Source organism: Microcebus murinus, chromosome 4 (genome assembly GCF_040939455.1).
Source record: "Microcebus murinus isolate Inina chromosome 4, M.murinus_Inina_mat1.0, whole genome shotgun sequence".
Taxonomy (NCBI): domain Eukaryota; kingdom Metazoa; phylum Chordata; class Mammalia; order Primates; family Cheirogaleidae; genus Microcebus; species Microcebus murinus.
Window position 1 is genome coordinate 54,806,970 of NC_134107.1, and position 9,016 is coordinate 54,815,985.

General features: G+C 47.7%; 1 protein-coding gene across 1 annotated transcript; it reads left to right on the plus strand.

Moving 5' to 3' along the window:
* Positions 1-5,949, plus strand: HPX (hemopexin). The gene is made up of 10 exons (XM_012786547.2): positions 1-128; positions 278-336; positions 435-506; positions 679-800; positions 2,457-2,610; positions 2,879-3,091; positions 3,351-3,482; positions 5,073-5,203; positions 5,286-5,448; positions 5,587-5,949. Exons 1-10 carry the CDS (start codon positions 46-48, stop codon positions 5,844-5,846), a joined length of 1,389 nt encoding a protein of 462 aa, XP_012642001.2. The 5' UTR covers positions 1-45; the 3' UTR covers positions 5,847-5,949.
* The last annotated feature ends 3,067 nt before the right edge of the window (positions 5,950-9,016 follow it).

Genomic DNA, 9,016 nt, shown 5'->3' on the forward strand with positions numbered 1-9,016 from the left:
CTCAGCTGGTTGCCCAGAGCTGTCCTGTGGCCTCTCCAGCTCAGCATGGCTAGGACACCGGGAATACCAGTGGCACTGGGGTTGCTGGGCCTGTGCTGGTCTCTAGCCATTGCCAGCCCTCTTCCTCCGTGAGTAAGGCTGAAACTAGGAGCAGAAGGTGGGGGTCTGGGGCAGGGTAAGATAGGGCTAACTGTTAGGCCTGGGTCAAGTTTGGGGTCAGAAGCTAAGGGAGCAGGACTGGTCCCAATGGACCCAGACATCTCTCTGTGTTCTCTAGGGCTGGTGGCCATGGGAGCACATCTGAAGGTGGGAACAAGCCAGATCCAGACGTGATCGGTGAGGCCCCAGTTGCCTGAGTCTGTTTGTCTGGTTATGTCTCTGTATTTTACCATCTTACTGGTTTTTTACTTTGCCATCTCCCCACTTCCACCCAGAACGCTGCTCAGATGGCTGGAGCTTTGATGCTGCCACCTTGGATGGCAATGGGACCATGCTATTTTTTAAAGGTAGGAGGGGGATGCTATTTGGGACCTCAGACTTGGTGCTCTTCACAGAGGGTGTTTCCATCTGTGCGACGGCTTAGGAATTGTTTGAAGGTATCACTGATGGCTTCTCTGTAACTGTCTCAGTAGGCCAAAGGTTTACCACTGAGTCCTTCAGTGAGTGTGTGTTTTTCAGGGGAGTTCGTCTGGAAGGGTTTCAAATGGAACCGAGAGTTAATCTCAGAGAGGTGGAAGAATCTCACTAGCCCTGTGGATGCTGCATTCCGCCGTGGTCACGACAGTGTCTTCCTGATTAAGGTACTGCTGGGCCGAGGTCATGGCCAGGCCAGAAAGTTCTAGAATCCACACTAGAGACCCTTCCCCACGTGGCCCTGGCACGGAGCTCTTAGCAATAGGTACCAGGTTTCCTTCCCCTCTGCCTTTCTTTCCCACAAAAGCTCCAGGGAGAGTGTGTGGTACGCATGTGGGCCTGGCAGGCACAACACCCAGTGGTTGTTCTGAGCCCTACTCTTAGTTCTAGACTGCTCTGCTGTACCTCACACTATGGGCTATCCTTTCCTTCCTGGCAATTTTTCCCCTTGGCTTCCATGACCTTGCATCGAGTCCTCTTCGTAGGGAAGGCAGGTTGTTTCCAACACAGTGGCACCTGGCCAAAGGGGCAGGTGGAGTACTAAATGCAGCCTACTGTGCTCACCAAGTCCCATGCACTGGCCCACGCACCTTCTCCTGACTTACCAAAGGCGCTGTGTGATTGGGGTGGCCTGACTGCCAGCTTTGCTTTCCCTCCTGCTTCTTTCCTCTCTCTTCTCAGGTGTCTCATCCTGTCTCAGCCAGTCCCTGAATGTTTAGTGGGGATCCAACCTACCCCTTCTGTACACCTTTCCTGGGTGATCTCAACCCTTGCCATGACTCTGAGGACTCTGTGCTGTGGACACCGGATCTGGTCTCCCTCCTGAGGTCCAGACATCTCTCTCCAACTTCCTGGCAGAAGTCTCTGATTTAGATGTTCCACGGGCACCTCAAAGTCACCATTTCCAAATCTGGGCTTAGCATATTTCTTATAAACCAACCTCACCTCTTGTATTTTCTATTTCAGTAAATGGCACCAGAATGTGCCTGGTTACGAGCCAAGTGCACATGAGGTCTTGTGATCTGGGCCTTGGTTGTCTTTTCAGTTTTATCTCCTCCCCTGCCACATTCACTGCGTGCCAGCCACATGAGACTACCTGAAATTCTTTGAGCACAATGTGCTTCCTCGTGTTTGGGCTCTACATGCCACTCCCTCTGCTGGTGACATCCTTTCCTCACTTGTCCAACTGTGAAATTCCTACTCATTTTTCAACTCTTGAGCCAAATGCTTCCTCTCTGCTGTGAAGTCCTCCATAACTTCTCTAGGCACACTTAGGTCTCCCCTGTATTCCCAGTGCACTATTCACACATTCCGCCTTGGTGGTTGCATGACTAGTAATCTTGTAGGAATTGTACGAATCCTTTCTGCTTTTGTACAGGGAACGCCTTGAAGTCAAAGACAGGGTCTTGTCATCCTTAGTGCCCCTCATAATACCTGGCATATAGTAGTCATTCAGCAATTTCTTGAATGTTTCTTGAATGAATGAATAAATGATTAAACAAATTAATGTATGGATGATTGCAGGATGACTATTTGTGGATGTGTTTGCCAAGACTGAAGGCATTGCAGATAAGTGTGCCACAGGAGTGTCTGCTTATACATAGTCAGATGTGTGTGTGTCATGGTAATGGTGACTTGATTTGCACCAACTGAGGGTGTGTATTGTGTAAAAGGACTGCAGACTGTTGTCCTCGGATGGACTCAGAATGTGTGAGGCTGCAGGAGGATGTAGTATAAGTATAATAGATCAAAAATGTTGTGCGTGAATACAGAGTGGCAATATCTTGGGGTACACAGTAAAAAGAGAGGGCTTTTTGATGCAGGGGGACAAAGTATGGGTGTACCCTCCTGAAAAGAAGGAGAAAGGATATCCAAAGTCACTCCAAGATGAATTTCCTGGACTCCCATCCCCACTGGATGCAGCTGTGGAATGTCACCGTGGAGAATGCCAAGAGGAAGGCATCCTCTTCTTCCAAGGTTAGTCCAGGCTTGGATCCAAGAACCTGGAGTAGTGGTGCCAGCAGTGATGGTGGTGGTGGTAGTGATGGTGGTGGTGGAGACACTGTATGGCTCTCTAAGGAAGGGAAGTGGAGAATCCAGTTATGGTCTGGAGGTCAGTAGGGGAAGGAGAGGAAGTTGTTCTGGTAAAGGTAACTGGGTGTGATTCTGGTCATAGTGCCCAGTGCGAGCACAAGGGAGGGCATAACCCGGCCTCACCAAATGTTTGTTGATTGACTGGACAAAGGTAACCGTGAGTGGTTCTGGGACTTGGCTACGGGAACTCTAAAGGAGCGTTCCTGGCAGGCTGTGGGGAACTGCTCCTCTGCCTTGCGATGGCTCGGCCGCTACTACTGCTTCCAGGGCAACAAATTCCTGCGCTTCAACCCTGTCACGGGAGAAGTGCCTCCCACGTACCCTCTGGATGTGCGAGACTACTTCATGCCCTGTCCTGGCAGAGGTGAGAAAGCCCAGCCCCTGGGACCTGCCGAAGTCATCCACCTTCCCTGAGTTTGTGGATCCCATGTGCCCCAGCTCCCACCTTAACTCTGTGTTGTAACACCCTGGCCCCTACCCTAGCCCCATTTCCAATCTGGGTCTTCCCATTGTCCTCATATGTGGGAATCGCACACCCCCACTCACCCCAGCCATCTCTTCCACCTCGACCTCACTGACCTCTGGTTTCCCTCTGTGTTCCCCTCACCTATTTCTCCTCCCAGGCCATGGCACTGGACACAGGAATGGGACTGGCCATGGGAATAGGACCCACCCTGGGTATATGCGCTGCAGCCCCGACCTAGTCTTGTCTGCACTGTTGTCTGACCATCATGGTGCCACCTATGCCTTCAGTGGTGAGAGATGCCCCCAACTGCCCCATCTCTGCCCTCCCAACTCCTTCATTAGTGTCTCCCATCCCTGGCATATTTCTGGCATTGTCACTATTTTGTCCCCTCTGTATCTATCCTTAGCATGCCTTTTAGCATCCCTTATCTTCTCTAGTGTGTATTTCTCAAGTTTGCCTCTGATTGGCCGGGCCTCTAACTTCATCTACCTGTCTACTGTCTACTCCCAGGCCTGTGCCCTCTGTGGACTCCTTGTGCTCTCCATGGTCAATGCCTTGTTCAGTCTTCTGGCTCTCCCTTGCTCTCTGGACCTCTCTGTGTCTCTGTTCCCTTCTCTCTCTCTCTCTCTCCCTCTCTCTCTCTCTCTCTCCCTCTCTCTCTCTCTCTCTCTCTCTCTCTCTCTCTCTCTCTCTCTCTCTCTTGTGCTTGAGAAATCAGGGCCATAGGAACCACACAGAAATACAGAGAAACATTAAGCCATGGAGAGATCACAGAACTTCAAGGCCATGTGGCCATAAAGAGAATGCAACTGAACTTCTAAATGAAAAGTATCATATATGTTCCATGGCTGTTGAGAGAACACACGGGCATGGAGAGAACATCAGTATGGTAAAAATACTCAGCTGAGGTGGGAATACACCATCTTGGTGAAAACACTAATGTGATCCAGCTACTCAGCATGGGGCTGGCCATCTCCTCTTGCTGACAAATCTTTCTCCTTTCTCGACCTAGTGGCTTCTTATCTATTCTCTCTGCTTCTTCACAAGCAGAGAGAATGGCTGGCACACAGACCATCAAACATCCACCTTCTCTCCACTTCCTGATCTTTCAGCCTCAGATCCAATTGATAACTCCCTCAGCTGTTCTATATTCCTAGGCAGATTTCCAGAGAGGGAATCTGAATTGTTCAGCCCATATCTTCAGACCAGGCTACATTAAAGTGATAGCTGGCCAGCCTATGTGTTGGCTATTGATGGATTGGGGGCCCATCACTTATTTCCTCTGCACAAAGAGCAGCGTAGCTCTGGTTCTCAAAATAGGGTCCCTGAGCAGGGTAGTTTCAGCAGAAGACGAGGTGGATATGTCAGTCACCACTACATACTCAGTGCACAGCTATAAAGAGAACTTGTGGCTGCATCAAGAACACCAAGTATTTACTCAACAAATTATTTACTGAGCACCTGATAGGCACTGGGATACAATTCAGATAGCTGACAAGACACCTCATGGTGTTTGGTGGGTGCTTCCCCTTCAACTTCTGGCCATGCTATCTCATCAACTCTAACCACAGCTCTGCACGTGGACACCTGAGACCCTCAGGGAGCACCCACCAAACACCATGATGTTAGCCTTACCCGGAAGCTCGACCACTGTTCCCCATGCTTGTCTTTCTTTCAGGCGCCTGCTGACTCCAGTTCCAACCAGGCCATCATGCCCAACATTGGTGACCATGTCTTGCTCTACTTCTCCCTCTCTCCTGGCCTCTTCTGTCTTGGCCTCTGGTTGCATTCTCTCCCTCTCATGACTGCATCTGCCACTAGCCTCTTCCCTGCCTGGGCTTTTACCACCAGCACTAGAGCAATTTATGATGCCCCTCAGGGTCCCACTACTGGCGTCTGGACACCAGCCGGGATGGGTGGCATACCTGGCCCATTGCTCATCAGTGGCCCCAGGGGCCTTCAACAGTGGATGCTGCCTTTTCCTGGGAGGAAAAACTCTATCTGGTCCAGGTGTGTGCTGGGGGAGAGGCTTGAGTGGAGACTGGGATAAGAATATCCAGTTCTGTGCTGATTACTGTCCTTTGTCCTCCAGGGCACCCAGGTGTATGTCTTCCTGACAAAGGGAGGCTATACCTTAGTAAGTGGTTATCCAAAGCGGCTGGAGAAGGAACTTGGGGGCCCTCCTGGGATCAGTCTTGAGGCTGTGGATGCAGCCTTCATCTGTCCTGGGTCTTCTCGGCTCCATGTCATGGCAGGTGAGGGGCTTCTGGGTGCTCAGGGGTGACTTGTTCTGCTGCTTCTCCATGGCATAGATCCCCACAAGGGCATGAGAAGGACAAAGGGAGGATCCCCACGACGTGGAACCCATGTTATGTTTGGTGCCTTCTTTCCAGGACGGCGGCTGTGGTGGCTGGACCTGAAGTTAGGAGCTCAAGCCACGTGGACTGAGCTTCCTTGGCCCCATGAGAAGGTTGACGGGGCCTTGTGTGTGGAAAAGTCCCTTGGCCCCAACTCGTGTTCTGCCAGTGGCCTCGGCTTGTACCTCATCCATGGCCCCAATTTGTACTGCTACAGTGATGTGGAGAAACTGAGTGCAGCCAAGGCCCTTCCCCAGCCCCAAAAGGTGACCAGTCTCCTGGGCTGCACTCACTGAGGGGCCTCCTGACATGAATCTGTCCCAGCCCCACCTCCCAGTTCCTCATAATAAAGCCAGATTGCTCCTTCACTTGAATTGAGGGAGCTTTGTTGTTGAACAATCTTCTTTCTTTTAATTGAAAAGTTAGCAACTTCTCTTTTGAGGCTCTCAAGCTCAAACAAGGCTGTGGGAAGCAAGGAAGGGGAGGCCTAAGAGACAAACCTCATTTCTGCACAGACAATTCTTGGATCCAGGTCATAAACTGGCTTTTTGCAGACTATCTACACACAGCGGGGAAAAGAGGACCCAAGCAGATGTGGGCATACCACTGAGGAGGTTGGTGCTGTGATCCAGGTGCTAGATCATGAAGGCCTGAACACAGTGGCAATAGTGACGAAGAGAAGTGGGCTAATTAGAAATATTTAGAAGTCATAGTCTATGGGACCTGCTGATAGATTGGATGTGACGGTGAGGGAGAATGAGGGATCTCACCTCCAAAATGCTCTGTGCTCCCTTTTCCTGGTTCATCATTGTGCCTCTTCTTCCCAAACTTGCCATAGTGCCCTCTCAAAGTCACACCCAATGCCTACTAAGTTTCTCTGTATCTTTGGGTACTCCATGGTCCATAATCTTCTCTGATTCTTTATCTCCAGCTTTAACGGAGTACAGCTCTGCCCCAGGGCTCCTCTTCCTTTCCCTGTGGCTGTCCCAATGGATGGGAAGCTGTGTCAGCATCTGCTTGACTTCCACTCACATCTGCACCATTTTTCTTTCTGTTTCTATGCAAGTTAAATTCCTTCTCTTTTAGCATCATGCAAGTAAGCCATATTATTCTCTCTGGTATTCTTATGGCTGTCATCTACCACTCTCCTGTGTCTTCTCAATTGCTGAAGGCTTTGCAGACTGAAGTTCCTACTTCAGCCACCCAGTTACTGTGGCTAAATCCTGGCTGTACCCTTCACACACAGTTCCTCAACCTGTGGAAACATTCTTTAAATTCCTATATCTCTCTTGTGAGTACAACTTCTCATCCTCATCCTTCTGCCTCCCTTACAACTTCATTCTCACCCTCTTGCTCTTTGACTTTGTTACTCTCACAGTCTTTCATTTCTTAAAAGCTATTTTTTTCTGCCCAAATTGAAAATCAATTTGATTATCTGAACAACTTTCTTAACAATACTTTTATTTCTCTGCCCTCTTTAACTTCTATTTTATCTAGCTATAAAAAAGAAAAGAAATTAACAACAACAAAAAAACCAACTGTAGGTCAGAGAAAGTGAGAACTTTAGAGTCAGACATATCTGAATTCCAGTCTCAGCCAAGCCGCTTGCTAACTCTGTAGATTCAAGAAACAACCTCTCTGAGCTTCATGTGTGCATGCGTGTACATGTGCATATGTATGTGAAATGGGAATATGTATTGAATGAATCACTGTTCAATAAGGATACAGAAACCACTCTAGATAGTCTCAGTAGAGAAGGATTGGATACAAGGAATTATTATAAACTTGTGGGTAGGTTTGGAGACACATAAGAGACAAAGCAGTATTAGCCAAAGATCAGGAAGTTATTACAAATCTTCATTTAGAGGTGCAAATGGGAGAAAAGGTACAGCTCCCAAATGAGAAAGCTGGAGTGCACAAATGTGCATCAGCTGCTGATGCCACTGGAGCTTGTATTGCTGATACTGCTGGAACCACCTCCACTTCCGCTGGGCAGGAACTATTGCTACTGACGTTGCCAGAGGCAGTGCCAGATATAGAAGGGCTTTTCCCTTTCTCTCACCTTCAGTCTTAACTGGAACAAAACTGACAAGGGAGTTTGAGAAACGTGGTTTTCAGATTTCCAGCCTTGGTAGCACAGGAGAGATTGTAGAAGAGTGGATGTGGAAATGAGCACCAATAGGCAATATCTGCCTCATGTATCTAGATTCATCATAACTCTTGGTGGCAAGCAACAAAACCCAAAACCTGGTAGTATAAACAAAAAGGGAATTTATTGACTTGTGAAACTAGAAAGTCTATGGGCAGATTTTGATTTTAGGCAGAGGTAAATACAGGTGTTAAATTGATGTTTTCAGGCATCTCTCTTTTTCCATCCCATAGCTCTGCTTTCTCTGGGTTGGCTTCGTTCTCAGGAAGGCTCATCCTTCCTAGTGGCAAGATATCCACTAAGCTTATACTCTATCAGCACCTCCTGCCCAATAGTTTCAGAAAAATCCCTGAATCTGATTTTCAATGGCTCAAATTTCATCATATGCCCATCTCTGAATTGATGGGCAAAGGCCATCCTGGGTTAGGAGGCCATCCTGGGTTAGCAGCCCACCACTGAAGTGGGTTGTGGGACTGGGATGATTCCTATCCCAGCCACATGGACAAAGAGTGGGGAGGGGATGGGTCTCCAAAGAAAATTGTTGTGATGTTACCAATACAAGGGGGAACGGATGGTGGGCAGATAGCAACAACAATGACAACAACAGATATTCATGACAGGATAATACTTATCTTGTGAGATTTTCCTTGTTCCCTATCTAACCTTCCTTTTCTTCCTCAGCTAAAGACTTTGAAAACATTGATATCACTGGGCATGAAATGTGCTGACCTCTTCCCTGCTCCGACCTTTTAAGTTGCCCTGTACACACCCGTCTCCTCACTCAATCCCTCCGTCTACTAAGGTGTCTGATTCTCCTACGAGCCCTTGATCCTATACCTTTCATCTCTCATCACTTCTAGGGGCTCCTTCTGTTTCTCATCTTCTTTTTTATATTCAAATTGATTTTCTCCTCTGGTGTCTTTTGGGAGTTTCATACCCATGTTCAATTTTCTACCACCTTTAAAAAAAGACACAAACAGAATCTTTTTTTTTTTAACCTGAGAGATGAACTTCATTTTATTTTTTAATTTTTTAAATTATTATTATCTTTGAGAATCATAATTATACCTTTATGGGATACAATGTAATGTTTTAATATTATATATATAATGTGTAATGATTAAATCAAGCTGATTAACATCCCCCACCTTGGCTACCTATCATTTTTTATGGTGAGACATTTGAAATTTACTTTCTTGGTTATTTTGAAATATACAATACATTATTATTGGCTGTAGTCAGCGTGCTATGCAATAGATCTCAAAACCTATTCCTCATGTCTGTCTGGAACATTGTACCCTTTGATCAACAACTCCC